The sequence below is a fragment of the Galeopterus variegatus genome, unplaced genomic scaffold, assembly GCF_000696425.1.
Source record: "Galeopterus variegatus unplaced genomic scaffold, G_variegatus-3.0.2 Scaffold1969, whole genome shotgun sequence".
Taxonomy (NCBI): Eukaryota; Metazoa; Chordata; class Mammalia; order Dermoptera; family Cynocephalidae; genus Galeopterus; species Galeopterus variegatus.
The window spans coordinates 296,026-314,370 of NW_007728080.1; the positions used below are offsets into that span (position 1 = coordinate 296,026).

Sequence of the window (18,345 nt, forward strand, 5' to 3'; positions counted from 1 at the left end):
CACACCGTGTCTCTTGCCTGCGTTCATGACATTGTAAATAGACATTTGTCTGCCTTATGCCTTGCACATCTTTTCCCCAGTCTGTTTTTCAGCTACAGACTTCACGAATAGTTTTTGTTTTTTAACTATGTAATTCATTTAATGTTTATGAATTTGTACACGTCTTTTTGTTCTCTTAGCTTCTGGTTATCCTATCTCTGTTAATAGTTGTCTCCAAGCTCTGGGTTACATGTATAGTTTCCTAAATTTTCTTCCAATTGATCATCCTATCTCTCTTAATAGTTGTCTCCAAGCTCTGGGTTACATGTATAGTTTCCTAAATTTTCTTCCAATTGATTTTTTTCTGTTTTCTATGTTTTTCATCAGTACACCTGGAGTTTATTTTTTAATATGGTGTGAGATACGGGTTCAATTCTATTTCCCCCCAGGTAGATAGCCATTTTCCAGTACCATTTGTTAAAATAAACCATCAATTCCTCAGTGAATTAAAATGCCTCTTCTTTCATATATGCAGTTCCCATATTTACTGAAATCTGTTTGCAGGCTTATTATTCTGCTCTACTGAGCATATGTCTATCCATACGCCAATTTCATGCTGTTTTAATTAGAGTCTTCTCTAACTTGGTTATATAAACCTTCAGATAATTTTATCCAATTAAAAATCGTAATTATAATTGAAAATACATTTAATTTATATGAGAGACAAGAAAGAAGTTATAATCAAGAAAAAGAACAAACAAATAATTACAGGACAACCCTACATAAAGCTTTATGGCAACAAATTGGGAAGTGCTGAAAGGAAATGGGAGATCTTCTACAAATCACATAAATCATCAGAACAACATAAGGAGGAAGAACAGGAATAGGCCAATTCCTGTAAAAGAAATCGAAAGTGTATTTAAAGCTCTGCTAGTTCAAAGGGCCCCAGAACAGACGATTTAATAGCTGAGTTCTAACCAGCCTTTAAAGATCAGATAATCCCAATGTTGTTGAACTACTTAGGACCATGGAAAAAAAGACAGAGAGCTCCCCACACGTGTATGAAGCCAGCATCATCTCAATGTTAATGCCTTGTAGACCATCCCACCTGGGGATATAGATTCTCATTCTAAATAAAATATTAGCAAGTAGGATCCATCCGTGTGTCAAAAAGACTAATATTGTAATAAAATAGCTTTTGTTCCAGAAATGCAAGGATGTTTCAGTAGCAGAAACCTTACCAACATAATTCATTATATCAACAAATGAAAAAATATCATATTGATAGATACTAAATAAGCACCTGATGAAATTAGTAGCCGTCCCTAATACAAATCCATAATCTTTTATCCAAGAAACCCAAATATCTTCTGAAACCCCAAAATCTCTGAAAACAAGTGTTGCTTGTGACTTTGGCACTATCAGTCATTTGGTGGCAAAGCTGATCTGAACTAAAATAAAGGAACTACTTAAATAGAAAAAGTATTGTTTTTTTTTTAAATGTAAAGTATTATGTGTTTTGTATGCAAGGCATACTCAAAAAAAAATCCTTGCAGATAATTAGTTACTATAGCTCTCTGTTCTATATCCAAAATTATTATAGTCTTCCCTTTTGTCAAGGTGAGTTTGAGGAGAGATGATGTGAGAAGGTGCCTTCACCTCTGGAGGAAATGCGTTAATCACCATGTTTCATGCCATGTGAAGCACCACTGATGGGAAGGCCAGCATTTATTTCATGTATCCCGAAAAGAGGGGGGGAAAGATGTGCTACTAATTACACTACGAATCATCAATTGTCAGGCACCTCCCAGTTTCAGAGATGTTAAAATGTGAAAAAAAGTGCATCTTAAACTGATGAGATGTGGTGTATACACCCAAAGGAAATGACCGCTGATAACTCAGGTCCTTCCTCTGTGATGTACCCCTCTCGGAGGTGAGCAAGCTGTGAGTGTGGGGCGGGTGGTCTGGGGCCACTGGACCCCAGGCCAGCTCTGCACTGGCTCGGTGCTTAACCGTGATCGAGCTTCTTCACATTAACTATCAACCCTCCCTCCTCAGTAGCCCCGGAATGAGGCTGGCGATGATATGGGGGTGTGGATGGCATGGTCTCTTGGATCTCTCCCACATCTGTCATCCTAAGATTCTTTACCCAGGAAAAAAGCTTGACCATATTTTTTTCACCTCTAGAGAAGACTCCTGGTGTCACTGGGAAGCTACATTGGCCTTAGATGCCTGCATTGTCTGTCTGCGCTAAATGTGTAGCACCTCACCTGAAAATCTGAGCTGGAAAGAACCTTAGCTGTGTTCTAACAAAGCCCCACCCCCACCCCATTGACAAAGGAGCTCACGGGCCCAGAGAGGAAACGTGACTGGCAGTTAAATGAAGGCTAAACCCAGACCACTAGACATGCCAGTCAGGCTCTTTCTAAAACTCCATGTGGCCTCCCTGCCCAGGCTCCTGTCTCCAGAGGACTGGGATCCACCCCAGCAGTTTCTAACTGGTGCCTCAGGCTGCGTGGCTTCTGTGTCCTAAATGCAGTCCTTTCTCCTAAAAGACGGAAGCAAGCTTAGCTGGTCCTGTCCCTCCTAACAATGCTCTGACCAGGAGGTCTTCACCCAGAAGGGCTTGGGGGAGGCTCGTGCACAGAGGATCTGAGGACCTGCTGTCTCACATTACTGATCTGCTGTGTGTTCTCCAACAGGATGGGACTGGTGAGCAGCAGAAAGCAGAGCAAAGAGAAGGTCAGCGCCCAGAGCAAAGCTCCTCCACCACTGCCGCCCCTGGTGAGTGACCGGCCCTTCTTCCCCTGGGAGCTGGAGAGGGAGAGGGAGGGAGAGCGCAGCACACATGGTCCCCAGCCTGCCCAGTGCCATCTCTAGAGGACGAATAGGCCCCTCCCACACCCCCCCCAGCACTCATCAGTGCAGCAGTGGAGGAGCATGTTTAGCAGCCAGATTGCTGGAGGTGAAATCTATTAGCTGTGTGCCTTGAAGCAGGTTACTTAGGTTCCCTATGCCTCAGCTTCCACATCTGTGAAATGGGTACAGCACAAGCGCCTTCCTGACAGGGGCGTGACAATATGCAATGTCTATGCAAGTATGAGATGCAGTGACACACACAGGACCGGACAAGTTGGTCCCCAGCAACTCATAGCCAATGTTCATTTCTTAAGGGCAGCCTTGGAGGGAAAAAGAGGTCAAAAAGGTCAGCTGGGGGGGGAGGGTCAGGGCTTTTAGCTGTGTCTGCTGCCCCACCCCTGCCCAGAAGCTCCTGGAGACCGTTGTCCCCTGTGTGGCATGGCTGCCAGCATTCCAGAGAGCCTGCTCTCCCAGCACGAGCACCCCCAAACTGGAGTGTACCTGTGCTCACCTCCCAGCAGGCCCTCCCATTCTCCTGCCCCCCACGGGGCATTTAAAATGCAGTCTTCTCCAAGAGAGGACAAAGTGCAACGTCAGTGACGAGGTTCACTGATGGCAAGTTCCCTGTCGCACAGTGCTGCTGGTTGCTTACAAAACAATTAGCACCCACTGCCGGCTACGACTGCATTTCCAAAGATGTGTTTTTAGATGACTTTTTCTGCCTCCCACTACCCGGCCACTGAGTCCCTTTTGGTTTGGGGCAGCTGGGAGTCACCCCTGGATCCCCTGTCCTGAGGTGTAGGACTGGCTGTGTCCCTGTGTCTCGTGCTCCTCGGGGGTCTCTTCAGGGACCAAGCATAAGTTCCTTTAGTATGCCTGAGCCTGGGTGGAATTAAAAAAAAAAAAGATTTTACAAACTGTAAACAGAAGACAAAGGAAAGTTACAGGAAATACAAACAGCGTCATGGAACTCAGCCTCGAAGGCTGGGTTGATCGCTGGTGTCCTTCCCACCAGCCCTGGGTCTGTCTGTGTGGACGGCAGCCTCTGGTTTCCCACCTTCCCAGCCACTTTCAAAAGCCTCTGGCTGGTCCTCCAGCCACCCGTGCCCCCAGACGCTGATTCTGGTCTAGGGTGCAGGACTGTGGTGGTGACATAACGGATGAGCTGGGCCTTCCTGGGCCAAGGGCTGAGACCCCAGGACCCTCAGGACGGGGGTCCTGTTCAGAGCCGGCACCTTGCGTCCTCACCAGCCCCTCACATCACACTGCAGGGTCTGCCTGGGCCGGCCGGGGCCCTCTGTGGATCCACTCACACAGTGTGCACTGAGGGGACAGCACACGGCCAGCTCCGCCCAGGACTGTGTGGGTGGAAGGGGAGTGAGACATGGTCCCCACACTCAGGAGGTGGGCGCCCTCCCTGGGGCCATGTCCCACCGGGAACACCATTCTTTCCCGCAATTCTTCGCTCCTGGCAGGGGGATCCACAGCTCCAGAAAGGAAGCTCAGGGGAGGGAAATACACAGCTTTTGGGGTAAGAACATCAGTCTCAGAATAGCAGGGGACCACTGTCATCTGCTCCAACCCCGTCTTTCCTGCCCTGCAGGGAGGTGACCAGCCCCAGGCCACCTACTCAGTGACACAGCTGAGTCAGCTACTCCCGGGGAAGCTAACGGGTCTCCAGGAGACCTTTACAGCGAGCCCTGGTCACCAGCAATGGTCATTTAAGAGACAGTGTGCCAAGCTCCCGGGCCCTCTCCCCTTCCAAGGACCCCCAGCCAGAAGTACCATGGGGGGCTCCGGCACCAGCAGCCACGTTTGGGGATCTCTGCCCCTTTAGAAGAGACAGAAAGAGGGCAGCTCACATATCCCAGGGGCACCATCAAGGATAATGCAGGGTCAGGGTCAGCCAACGCTGGCTCCCAACCTCGGGTCTGCAGCCATCCATGCCTCTGGGCGGCTGACCTGCCATGTGTCCCAGCAATCGATCTCCTCCCATGAGCCCTGCCCAGGCCATGGTGTGGACACCCATCCCTGGTGTGGATGCAGGACAGGAGGCAGTGTCTCACGAATCTCTTCAGCACCGTGGGCGAGGACGTCACAGGGCCACCCCGTCCCTGCCTGCTCCTGACCCTCATAGAGCCAGACATGGCTCGTCCCACATTCACCCTCCCCACCGTCACTCTCGTGGGCCCAAGTGGTGGCCATCTCTTCCTTCCTCATTCCAGAGGAGCACTTTGTGGTGGCCCTGTACGACTACGCCGCCATGAATGACCGGGACCTGCAGATGCTGAAGGGGGAGAAGCTGCGGGTCCTGAGGGAGTGAGTTTTGGGGAAGCCAGCCCCTGGCCGGGCAGGACCCCGCCGTCGTCCACCCCACGCCCTGCCCTCCTGTGCCCTGCCCCCAGCCCCTGGTCTTCCCTTCCCATCTTCCTGCTGAGGTGGTTCCCGTTACGACCTCCTGCTGCCCTGTGCAAATCCCCCCATCCTTCAAAACCCACGTGTACCGCCGCCTCCTCCGGGCAGCCCTCTGACTCGCGGGCGTGCGGACCTCCCCCTCCTCTGGTCTCTGCTGGCCGCTCTGCGAGAGCCCGCATCTGAGTCCGCCACGTCCCACGTCCCGACCTGTCTCCACCCCATCTCCCGCGGGATCAGGCCTGCGACTTCCGCTGGAGCTTGTTTCCTCCAAAGTCTGCTCTCTCCCCACCCTTGGGCTTGTCCAGCGGAGCCCTGAGGGCCTGACTCTGTTCTGGAAGTTCTACAGTAGCCTTGAGCCAAGCTCACGAAAGCCCCGACATGTGGCCCCGCGCGGGGCCAGGCTTCCTTTCCCAGCAGCCCGCGTGGCCGTGTTTTCCCAGCCGGTCCCAACGCACTGGCTCATCTGCACACATCCCCTTCATCGGGGGACGCTGCTTGCTGGAGGGTGAGGGCCCCATCGGGGGGGTCAGGCTGTCTGGACAAATTCTCCCCTGGAGGAGGTGGCATCCCTCCTCCTCCTTGGACCAGGAGCACCTTCTGCCCGTCAGGTGCTGGGACATTAGCTGTAGCCCCGACAGCCACGCGTCACTGGGCAGCGTGCATGGGCTCCTCCCCATCTGCAGACCGTCCACCTCTGTGAGGTCTCCGCCTCCGGCATCCCCCCTCCTCCTTGGACCAGGAGCACCTTCTGCCCGTCAGGTGCTGGGACATTAGCTGTAGCCCCGACAGCCACCGGGCAGCGTGCATGGGCTCCTCCCCATCTGCAGACCGTCCACCTCTGTGAGGTCTCCGCCTCCAGGGACGAGGTCACCTTGTGGAGGCTGTGAGCTGCCCCATGTGCCTCCCTGCCTTAGGTCTGGAGACTGGTGGCTGGCCAAGTCGCTCGTCACAGGAAGAGAAGGCTACGTGCCCAGCAACTTCGTGGCCCAAGTGGAGACCCTGGAAGTGGAAAAGTAGGTGGACAAGCAGGAGCCCCTCAAGTCAGAGGCATATTCGTGGCTTCGGCTCCATAGGTTGCTGGGTAGGGCAGAGTCAGAAAGGGGCCAGAGAGTGAGCCTGGGGAGCCCAGCAGGGAGGGGGCCGAAGAGGGCCAGGAAGGCGAACCGTGGGAAAGGCCACATTTAACTGCTGCATGACACTGAGGGAGTCACTCTGGCCATCTAAAATGAGAACGGTCCCCTTCCTGGCTTCTCTGGATGGGACCATCTCCAGTGTCCAGTGGCCCCACAAGCTCACGGTGAGACACGTGGCCAGCAGCCACTCCTCCAGGCCTCCAGTGGGCTCAGAGCCAGGGGGCTCCCAGGACTGGGCCTGTTCAGAATGGGCTCCCCGCATCCTCACCACCCCCTCCACACCCAACCCCAGGGTCTGCCGCAGGCGGCTGAGGCCCTGCGCCGTGACCCGCATCGAGTGCGCAGTGTGCAGGGCCCCGTCCAGGGACTAGGGCGGTGCGACAGTGAGACCTGTCCCGTCCCTGCCTCATCCAGGCACGCTGGCCCTGCGTCTTCCCTGGAGCAGTGTGGGGATAAGGGGCTTCTGTGCTCTCAGAGTCTTTGGCCTTTGGTCTGATTCAGACTGGAGCGCAGGAGGCCGGCATCTGCTCATGACATGCAGCCAGCGTCCTGGGGGAGGGTGATCGATCGGGTGCATTTTCCAAGAGCAAAATTAACAAAGGTCACCCAAATAAAGTTCTCCTTTTATTTCAGAAAAGCAGTAAGTCTAGTGGCTGACGGGAGTGGGACGGGGAGGGGTCACAGGGTCTGAGGAGCATTTGTTTTATCAAAACGTGGGGAGCTCAGTGTTACTTGGGAACAGAAACAGGACATTTTATTTCTTGCAGGGAGGAGCATAACTCAGGAGAGGGTTGGAAAAGCATAGGTTAGGAGGGGGCTTGGATAGGAATATTCCAAGGAGTGTGGCTGCTCTCTGAGGCTCACCTGCCTTTGCCATTTTCCAGGTGGTTCTTCAGATCGATTAGCCGAAAAGAGGCTGAGAGGCAGCTTCTGGCTCCCATCAACAAGGCCGGCTCCTTTCTTATCAGGGAGAGCGAAACCAACAGAGGTGAGCCTGCCGGCCTCGCCTGCCCTCCCCTCCCCGGTGGTCCACGGGAAGCCCCCACCAAGGCCAGGTCCGTCCGGAGCTCCTGCGCACCTTCTGCTTCCCAGGTCAGGCCCTGCCCAGGAGCTGGCTCGGGGGCTACCCACAGTCACCCAGGCTGGACTCTGCCCAGGACAGGTGGCACAGGCCGTGGGACCCCCCACTGCCAGCATGGCCACCCTGCCTGGTCAGCAGGAACACCGGGACTGGGTGGGGCGTCGAGGAGGGGTGTGACAGAACCTTCAGTCACATTTTGGAATCAAAGGATTTGGGAGCTCAAAGAATCTTTACAGATAACCTCAGCCACAGCCAGGCTCTAAGTTTGGGAAGTGGGCGGGGCTGACTGTAAAGGTAGGCGGGGCGACTGGGGAGAGCTGGGGAGAGCTGGGGAGACCGTGGCCAGTCAGAGACTTGTGGATTCACATGCACGCCGGAGCATGTGAAAACTGCTGCTGTCACCCTCAGGCCGCCGCGTGTTCTCTCTGTCATTTAGCTTGCCTTATCTTCTTCTTGTAGAATATAAAACACAAAGCTCCCATATGTTAATTATAAATGATTACATAGTTATAAATCATATAGGGTAATATAAGTAAACCCCTGTGTAACCACAACCAGGAGATGGAACATTCCAGGTGTCCAGGGCCCCTCCCTCCTCCCCTGGAGCCCCGTCCGGGTTTGGCTCCCGCCCCCGAGAGGTGGCCGCTGTCTTGATGGGCACGGACTCCTTCCTTGCTTCTCTTTATAGTTTCAACACCTGTGTTTTGTCTGTTTTTCAGGCTTATACAAATGGAATGATGCTATTTTTGTTTTTTCTGTGTGTCTTACTCCTGTCACTCAACTGCTTGTGAGATTCTGTGCCAGTCTGCTGGGGCCGCTGTCACAAAGCACCGCAGACGGGCGGCTTCAGCAGCTTTTACCGCGGACGTTCATTCTCTCACTGTCCTGGCGCTGCCAGCCCAAGGCCGAGGTGTGGCAGGGCTGGTCTCCCCTGAGGCTCTGTCCTCGCCTTGTAGACAGCGTCTCCTTGTGTCTCTCTGCATGGTCGTCCCTCTGTGCGTGTCTGTGTCCTAATCTCCTCTCTTTGTAAGGACACCAGTCACATTGGATTAGGGCCCACTCTAATGGCCTCATCTTACTTTAATAACCTCTTTTAAGATCCCATCTCTACATACAGTCCCATTCCGAAGTCTGGAGGGTTAGGGCTCCAACACATAATTTTGGGGAGACACAATTTGGCCCATAGCGATTCATTCGTGCTGTTGAGTCGTGTGGCAATAGTCTGTGCCCTTCCACGGCCAGAGGGAGCCAGTGTGTGTGTACTCCATAACTGGTCAGTCATTCTCAGCCATGCTGGTGCTGGTACACATTGGGTTGTCTCCACTTTGGGGCTGTTACAAATGTGCTGCTCAGTAACTTATTCTACAGGCTCCCCAGTGCACATTTGCCACTAGTTTTCCACCTAAGAGACACCAGGCCAACACCCCCATTGGACGGATGAGGAAACCGAGACCCAAGAGAGGAAATGACTTGCCTGAGGCAACAGTAAATGTCAGAGCCCGGAGCTTCAGGGCCAAGTCATACGAGAGGCTCAGGATCCTCACAAGCTCTGAAATGTGTCAAGAGGGATGGCCAAGGGAACTTCCCAGAAGAGAAGAAAGTCTTTGCCCATCGGGAGGCTCTACATTGTCACGGGCTAGGGCCAGGGTGGGGTGCAGGTGTGCACTGGGAAGCTGGGGGGTTCTGTGCAGAATCCGTTCCTGAAATGCACGAACGGATACACTAAATTTCGTGTTTACATGTATGGCATCAGCACATATACACACGTACATATATCCTTTTATGTACATTATGTATTATATATATATATATAATGATATTGCCACTATTCCTTATTCATGGCATAGCACCTCTATCCAAGAAACACTTTGGGGTTCACTAGAGAGTGTGCAGGTGTTTTCTTGGTGCTGTTGTAGACCATTTCAAACACACGCAGAAGTGGACAGAGTAACGGACCTCCCCATGCCCAACACCCACTTCAACAGTTACCACCGTGCTACGTCTTAGTCCGTATCCCCCACTCCAGCCCTGTTCTTTTGAAGCAAATCTCTGACATCATGTTATGTCACTCTGGAGGTGACGTTCTGACCATTGCTAAGGTCCCTCTTGGAGGCAGAGGACCCCCCGCCACCTGCTGTGGAGGAAAAAGGGGCTCTCAAGAGGCCGGTGTCTCTTCCCGTCCTTGCCCACCCCTGAAGTAGCCCAAGCTGAGAACTGGCCAGATAGAGCCAGGGCTGCAGGACTGTCCAACTGTCATCACTCCCTGACACATGTATGTACATACATGAACACACACACACATGCACAGACACGCTCCCTCAGAAGCAGGGGGAGCAGGTTCCAGCCTCAGGACATCCCTTAGTCACTCAGTTTGCTGGTGTCTGTGTGAGGACCAGCCAGGGTCTCAGGTCTGAGGCAGGCGATCCTTCCTGTGTTAAGTCTCTGGGAGCCCAGCCCCAGTGCAGGACTGCCCAGTGCAGCCGAGGCCCACCCCAGAGACAGGTGGGGCAGGAAGATCCAGATCTTGTGGACCTGCAGCTGATAGGATTGGGAGGTCCTCTTTAAGAAGAATAGCAAATTGTCTATAGGTATCAGGGACAGGACCTCAGAGGATCCTATGGAGGCACAGAGGAGAGCATGGTGGGGGAGGGTGAATGACTGGTTCCTTAGAGACCGGCGGCACAGCTGCACCAAGTGGGTGGGTGGGGGTGATAGTTTGCAGCCTCCAGTTGGGGCTGGGGTGGGGTGCTGGCTAGGTGCATGGCCTCGTGCATCCTTTTGCAAGTAGGCGAAGAGAGAGGCACATCAGTTAAGGGAGACTGGAGAGGGGAGGGGAGAGGGGCTTGAGACAGGAGAGGAAAGATGCTGGAAACACAGTGTCCACCGAGAAAGGATGTCCGAGCCTGACCCCTGGCGGGAAAGCGTGGCACTGCCCCTGGTAGACACGTCCTGGGGGAGGGCGGGAGCCCCTGGGCTTTTTGCTGACCCACAGAATGACCAGGGGAGCGATGTCTGCTTTGGGGCCTCAGTGTCCTCATTTCCCAAATAAGTTGGGGGGGCACAGTACGCAGATAGCTGGACATAGGCATTTTATAAAAACATCAGTTTATGGAAAAAGTTTCTCATCTGGAAACTCTTACCTCCTAAATTTTTCCCACCCCTCTCTGAAGACCCCTCGCACTCAGACGCGAGTGGACAAGCAGCAGATGGGTCTGAACAGAACCTGGGAAATCACATATCTGTGGTCAGCATGGGCACGGTGCGTGAGGCTGTGACCGCTACTTGCTAGTGGTAGCGGAGTCAGCCACAAAGGTGTATGTAGCTCCAAGTCCTCCCAGCAGCCCACACGTCTCAAAATCCCATGGTAAAGGGTCCCTGAGTGCCCAGGTGCCCACGCGGGAGCATGAGGTTTCCCACAGAGCGTCCCACCCACTGCCGAGCCCTGTGGCTCCCAGCTGGGCTTGGGGGGCCTTGAGAGGAATCCGAGGAGCGATAGGGAAGCCTCCAGGAGGGGGGTGCTGAGATTAGGAAGATGATGGGAGGGCGAGAGTGGAGAGCTGAGTTCAGGGAGCTGTTTTTCAAAGCGCTGAGATGAAGCCCCAGTGCAATCCTGATTTTCCACTCTACGCCTTACTTCTTACGCGAGGCTCCATTCACCCTGCAGGAGCCTTTTCCCTGTCTGTGAAGGACACCACCCCCCAGGGCGAGATGGTCAAGCACTATAAGATCCGCTCCCTGGATGAAGGGGGCTATTACATCTCCCCCCGGACCACCTTCCGCTCCCTCCAGGCCCTGGTCCAGCACTATTCCAGTAAGAGGGGCATGACGTGGGGGGGGGACTTGTGCGAGAGGAGCCCTGGTATCTCGCTAAGATCCCAAATTGTGTGAATCGTTGGTGCTACCGGAGGGGGTGGGGGGTTCCAAAGCTGGACCTAAGGGGTTGGCAACTATCAGCCTCATGATTCAAAGACGGTGGCCCTAATCCCCTCTGCTGGCTCAGTGTGGCCACCTGGAAAGTAACAGAATTTTCAGTCTTGGAGAGAGCTGGTCAGTGATAGTACAGCCTGCTTTATGCAAAACACATGGGAAGAGCCGAATGTGTGCGTGTGCATGTGTGCGTGAGTGTGCACATGCGTGTGCATGCATCCTGGGGTTGGTGGGGACACAGCTGCGGATGCTACAGCCCAAGTAAGAGTCTGGCTGCTTGAGTAACCTCCGTCCCCATCTTTCTCCCTCGATGCAGAGAAAGGGGATGGTTTATGCCAGAGGCTGACCCTGCCCTGCGTGAGTCTGGCTCCCCAGCACCCGTGGGCCCAGGACGAGTGGGAAATCCCCCGGCAGTCTCTCAAGCTGGTCAGGAAACTCGGGTCTGGGCAGTTTGGCGAAGTCTGGATGGGTGAGTATGTGGCGGGTGAAAGCCCCTCTCCCGCCCTGCACCCCAAAGCACAGAGCGGCTGCGGAAGGCGGGGGCCCGGCACGTGTACATGCCTCCAGCTCTCCAGGAAGACTTGCAGGGACAAAGGACAGAGGCCGTGAGACCCATTTTACAGACGAGCCCACAGAGGCACAGACGGTGTTGGGACGGTGGTTACAGCTCATCACGGTGGTGGAGCAGGAATGCCATCCAGCGCTCCCAGCCCTCAGCCAGTCCCCCCCGCCCGCCACCCCTGCTCTCCCGGGCTGGGGCTGGCTTCGCTGCGGACTGTGTGAGTGCGGACGTCTTGCTCACCTCTCGGCTTTGACTCCAGGTAGAGCCGTGTGCTAAACTTGGTGAGCCATGAACCAGGACTCGAGTCCGGCTGTAGACCAGGGCCACCCCTTGCCGCTGTGACTTTGGCCAAGTCCCTTAATTCCAGTTTCCAACAGCAGCAGATGACTGCCCCTGCTCACCCTGGCAAAATCAGGATAAAGAGGCAGTGCCTTATTTTATCCCTGGAACGGTCTGTGTCTCTGGGGAATGACTTCAGAGCCGGATGCTGATGCCTGCCCCAGTCCTCCCACACCCAGGGCTGGTGCCCAAGGTCCCCAGGCAGGAGGTGAACCAGGTCCCTGCCCTGAGAAGGATGGGCCTGCTGGTGGCGCACTGCTACAGTGCGCCGCTTGGGAGCACAGCGGCGCTCCCGCCGAGGGTTCGGATCCCACATACAGACCGGCCGCTCACTGGCTGAGTGAGGTGCGGGAGCAACACCGAGGGTTGCGATCCCATTGCCGGTCCCGGTCCGGTACAGTATGGGCGCGACACTGAGGGTTGCGATCCGTTGCTGGTCACGAAAAAAGACAAAAAGGAAAAAAAAAAAAAGAAGGACGGGCCTGAATTGTTGTCTTTTCCCTTCGGTGTGGACGGGGACCTAATGCAGTGTGGAGAGAGTGGAGGCACAGGAAGTTTAAGGAATGGCAAAGGAGGGCACAGACACTGGCAGGAGGGAACAGGTCCCGACCACCCCTGCCTCCTTCCCGGTTCACCCTGGGCTGCGATGGTATTTCCACAGGGATGCCCACCCCTCGTGCAGCCGGGGCCGAGGCAGGCTGCCTTCCTTCCTGAAGACGAGCCTCACCTGCCGCCCTCGGGAGCTGCATGTTCCAGAGCTGGCCTCAGGCCCCCACCTGGAACAGAGGGACGGCACCTGGACACTGACGTCGACTTGGTTAAGGGATCCTCTCAAGCTCTCTCTCCATCTTCTGAGTGGCTGCTTCTTTCTCCCTCCTCCCCTGGGCTCAGGTTATTACAAAAACAACGTGAAGGTGGCCATCAAGACCTTAAAGGAGGGAACCATGTCTCCAGAAGCCTTCCTGGGTGAGGCCAACCTGATGAAAGCCCTCCAGCATGAGCGGCTGGTCCGTCTCTACGCCGTGGTCACCAAGGAACCCATCTACATAGTCACCGAGTACATGGCCAGAGGTGGTGCCTCTGCAGGGCTGCGTCCGCAGACCAGGGCGGGAGGGCCAGGCAGGGTCCAGGCTCATGGGGCAGACAGGAGTGGGGCTGACCGCTGGCATGGGTTTGCTTGGCCAGGCGTTGTCTGCAGGGGGTCGATCAGCCCACGTCCTGCATATCTAAGGTGTCACAAGTGTGCGGGGGCCGGATAGACAGAGGGCAAGAAACAAGAAGGACAGATGGTTCTTAAGGGACATGTTCTCAGCTCAGGAGCAGTTCAGCCAACATTTCTGGAGCGCATGTGAACACTTTACAACACAGATGACTAGAGATGTTGAGCTGGACAGCCTCTGAGGTCCCCGGTGTGGTCACATTCTCAGGAGGCAGTGGGCCTGGGGTCAAGCCTCAACATGTGACCTCCTCCTCCCCACTCCTATAACTGACCACACCTGCTTCCTGTAGGACCTTTGTGTCTCCACGCAAACACAGTTCCTTAAAGATTGTCACAGAGGGGCCAGTGTGGGAGACTGAGCTGGGGCACAATAGCTCCCCTGTGCTCTAAGCGGCACCTCGGGCCAGTGTCCATCCCAGCTCTTTGACCTCATGGGGACCTGCATTTGTCCCCTGCCTCCAACCCTGAGGAATGGGTCTCTTCATTCTGTTTTCTTGCTAATGCTTGGTCCTCGAGGCAGAGTCTATCAACAAGGAGCAAGGCAGACACATGGAAACGTCACGTTGGGAAAGAGCACTAACCGTAGAGTCAGATGGGGCTCCACTCCCACCCCACCCCCACCTGCTGTGTGACCTCAGACAGGTCCCTGAGCTTGGCTGAGACCTAACTTCTTCTGGGCAGCTAGGGGCATGTCAGCTGCCTCCCAGGCTGCTGTGAGGCCTGAGACTGGAATTTCTATAAAGCCTTAGACACTCAGCCTCATAGGTAGGTCCTTCCTGGTGCACCAAGAGATGTCAGGAGCCCCCGCCCCTCCCTGCTCCCAGGCGAGAGCAGCCCACACCTGGGAAAGGCTGGCACAACCAGGTTTGGGTAGCTTTGCAGACGTACAGTTACAATTCTCTTTTCTTAGGATGCTTGCTGGATTTCCTGAAGACAGACGAAGGCAGTAGATTGTCGCTCCCAAGACTGATCGACATGTCAGCCCAGGTTGGTACACAAGTGCAGAGGGAGCCTGGGGGCATCGACACCCTGCAGCTGCCCAAGCCCCTGTCCTTGTGCGCTGTGGCTTAACCAGATCGGCTGTGTGACCGTTGAGAGGGCTGAAGCAAAAATGGCTTTACGTGCAAACACCCAGGTGGGCAGTCGGGCAGGTGGGCAGCTCTGCCCTGCCAGCTTTTCACCCGTGCCGGGTGGCTCAGACACCAGCTCATTGTCCAAAGTGGCTGCTCAGCTTTACCGTCGTGTCCTCTTCTCAGCCAGCAGGAGGAAGTCAGGGGGACGAAAGCCCACCTTCCTCCTTTTAGGGACACGTCCCCAAAGCTACTCACAACACTTGCTGTTACACCCCTGGCCACTGTGTCTTGTTGCCATACCCAGCTGCCGAGCTCTGGGCCGCCGAGAGGAACAAGGCCAGCTCCACTGCGAAGGGTGCGGGGACCCCAGGGAGTCAGCAGGGGTCCATCTAACGCCACGGGCAGGCGTCTCGTTACGGCTTCATTTCTTCCTGAGCTGGTGCCCACACATGCCTTCTGTGGGAGGTGACTCTGGAAACACTGATCCCATTCCAGAAACCCTAAGTCCTCACTCAGCCCTGGGCAGGACGAGCCACACACGCGTGCTAGGGAGTCATGTCCTGAGCCCTAGGGAACCCCCACTTCCACTCCCAGGGAATTGTGAGTACCAGGCCTCTCAGCTGCCCCAGACTGGTCCTCAGTGCCCCTGGGTTCACAGAACTTTCCAGACTCCATAAGGTCAAGAGTAGAATGGAGAGGAGGGGAAAAAGGGTCTTCCTCCTCGGGGATTTTAGCTGAGGGTAAAACTGGCAGGAAAACACATCTGGTGGCCCTGTGTGTGTGTGTGTTTGTCAAAACTGGAGCTGTCAGCAGAAAAGCTCTGGTCTGCGGGCAGACTGGGGGACACAGAAGCACACACACATCCGGCTGCAGACAGGAGCCCCCTCCTTGCCCGGCGTTATCTGCTATCAGTATCAATGCAGGAACTGATGTCACCATGACTTTTTTCCACTGAAGTGAGCAGAGACCAGCTTGAGCAGGCTGGTGAGATGGTTTTGGAAAATTACTGCTGGTAACCGGTGTCAAACCACAGGGCAGCGATAAGCTTATCTGCTCCAATTTTTTCTTTCTTTGGAGGCTGGCTGGTACAGGGATCCGAACACTGGACCCTGGTGTCATAAGGCTGCGTTCTAACCGCCTGAGCCCACCGGCCCGCCCTTCCTCCTCTTCTTCCTTCCTTTTTCTTCTCACCCTCCTCTGTCCCTTATTCAGTCTCCACCACAACTCTTCTGGAAATCTTGGGTCACCCAGGGGCTAGGATGGTGAAAAGTCACCTAAATTTAACACCTAGATGTGGTCAAAAACTTGGGGGTTAGGAAACCAGAAACTCAGGACCTCCCAGTGAACAGCTGCTGAGCCACATTCTGATCATGCCGATGCGGCACCACAGATGCATGCACACACACACGCACACACATGCACACACACACGCACACACATGCACACACACACATGCACACACATGCAGTCACACCTGTCTCCCCTGCCCGGAGTTCCTTTGACTCCTCTAACTGGGCAGAATCCTAGTCAGCATTTATCACCCAGGGCAAATGTCGTCTCTGGACAGGAAGCGGCTCTCGGATCCTCACAGCATTGTTCACAGTAATTTCTCCTCCTTCAAAGCAGATCTGGGCCCTACTCTGCTTTATTTTTGTATTTCTAGTGCTACAGTGTTTAACTAGCAAGTATCAGGCAACAGGATGCGTACTGTTAGATGCTGCCCAGATATGAGGCATTTAGTGTTCAGCTTTGTAGTCCCCCCGTCCAATACTGATAAGTGTGCGTTGATGGAATGATTTAGTGAGAGAATGGATGGATGGATGGATGGATGGATGAGTGGATGGATTTATGAATAAACCAATGCAAATGGGAACGTAGGGAGAAGGGCGATTGGTGCCAGGGCTGTCTTCTTGCAGTAGCAGGTCTGAGGAGGTAACTTGGCTCTCTGCTCTCTGCCTCAGTTTCCTTTGTCTATCAATTGGGTGCATAAAGCCTTAGTTAGTTTCCTCAGCTCAAAGACACCAGAGCAGCTCAGACGGTTCCCCGTGGCCCGATGCTGGTGATGAGGGGCAGAGCCAAGGGCTCCACTTCGCCGCCGCCTTGCTCTGTTTTCCTTCCTTCTCGCTCCCCTCCTGCTCCCTCCTCAGAGGCCTTCCTTTTCTCCTGCCCTTGTTCTGGTCTCTTCCTTCCCTGCAGATCCTCAGGGACAGCTGCTGGGGGGAGAGGGGAGCGGGGCGATGGGTAGAGGAAGCCATCTCCGTTGACAACATCTCTGCCATCCTGGGCTTCCAGGGGACTGGAAGGAACCACGGGAACCATCCCTGTGCCCCACCAAGAGCAAACCAACCCCCCCACCCCCAGCCTGTCCTCCCCTCACAGCCTCGCAGAGGACGAGGCCGGCTCTACAGATGGGCTGGGGAAGGGGCCAGGCAGGTCCTTCCTCTCCCCACAGGGGCTGTGCTGGGGAGGCTGGGTGGGCTCCCTCCTCGCAGGGAGGCCCCCACACTGCCCTTCACGTGTGGCCTCATCCCTCAGATTGCAGAAGGGATGGCATACATTGAGCGCATGAATTCCATCCACCGCGACCTGAGGGCGGCCAACATCCTGGTGTCTGAGACCTTGTGTTGCAAAATCGCTGACTTCGGCTTAGCCCGGATCATTGACAGTGAATACACCGCCCAGGAGGGTGAGCAGAGCCCACACCCCCAAGGGAGCCCTTGATCCCTACCTCCCCCTTCTCCCCAAAGCCCCTTGAACTTCTCCTTGGCGCTACACAGCAAGCCCTCTGTGAAGAGGCCTGAGGGGTCTGTGCTGCTGCAGCTCTGGCCTCACTCCCAGCAGACGCTGTCCCCTCACTTCCCCAAGTGTCTTCCGCAGGACAGTAGAGCCTCGGGGCATGCCCCCAAGGAACGGCTCTGGGGTGAGGTAGGTTTCAACACACTGCACAGTCCATCCTCCCCCTGCCTTGGAGTTCCCAGTGCGAATCCACACCACAGAGGCACTGAGGAGTCCTGCGGCAAAGCAGCAGCTCACGTGACCTGGTGTCTCCAAACCATGTGAGCCGTGAATGCTTTCCCAGTAGTCCTCTGAACCCCACAGAAGTAGACTGTCACAGAACACAGTGGAAATGTGGCTGTGACACGTGGGCAGCAACCTCACACCTGCAGTGCTTTGCACGGATCGCTGCTTTATCTGTCTGTAACTGAGGTGAAAGTCCAAACACGGTTACCGGGCTGAGCATGTCAACAGGTCGACCCAGGAGAAGGATCACGTATCTTGTTCCTCGGGAGCCTTGGGCTTGGTGGGGACAGGAGCAAAGCGGGGAGACGACGGGACACTGGCTGAGGGGCTGCTGGCGGTGCTGCCCGGGCTGCAGCCACTGTGGGGCTTCACGGGCAGCAGGACTTGCCTCCCTCCTCCCAGTGACCCCAGAAACCGCAGTCATCATTTCTGTACTGCAGGGAAGGACTAGCTGAGGCACAGACAAGTCAAAATGGCTGTCCAAGCCATGTTTCTGTTATTCGACAGGCCCACGTAGGCTGGGAAAAGGCTCTTCCCTCCATTAGGGAAGCCGTGTTGGTTGCCAGCAAGGCCACTTGCTCTTTTTAAAGACCCACAGAGGGTGGCAGGGAGTGGTATTCATGCCCTTAGAGTTCTTGTGTGCTGCAGACCCCTAGTGTCCGCACTCCCCTGCCCACATGTCCTTGTATGTCTAAGTGACTCTGCAGACGCAGTTCTGCCGTGTCCAGTGGCCAAGC

At 54.9% G+C, this 18,345-nt stretch overlaps 1 protein-coding gene across 1 annotated transcript in view; it reads left to right on the forward strand.

The window, feature by feature from the left end:
- Positions 1 to 1,862: 1,862 nt before the first annotated feature.
- The window catches only part of BLK (BLK proto-oncogene, Src family tyrosine kinase), a 17,710-nt gene continuing 1,227 nt past the window's right edge, over positions 1,863 to 18,345 (forward strand). Inside the window, exons 1-10 of the mRNA XM_008579868.1 lie at positions 1,863 to 1,912; positions 2,682 to 2,763; positions 4,976 to 5,157; positions 6,168 to 6,266; positions 7,271 to 7,374; positions 11,132 to 11,278; positions 11,711 to 11,863; positions 13,187 to 13,366; positions 14,425 to 14,501; positions 17,123 to 17,273. Of these exons, the coding sequence (XP_008578090.1) occupies positions 1,863 to 1,912; positions 2,682 to 2,763; positions 4,976 to 5,157; positions 6,168 to 6,266; positions 7,271 to 7,374; positions 11,132 to 11,278; positions 11,711 to 11,863; positions 13,187 to 13,366; positions 14,425 to 14,501; positions 17,123 to 17,273 (1,225 nt within the window). The remainder of the gene's footprint in view (positions 1,913 to 2,681; positions 2,764 to 4,975; positions 5,158 to 6,167; positions 6,267 to 7,270; positions 7,375 to 11,131; positions 11,279 to 11,710; positions 11,864 to 13,186; positions 13,367 to 14,424; positions 14,502 to 17,122; positions 17,274 to 18,345) is intronic.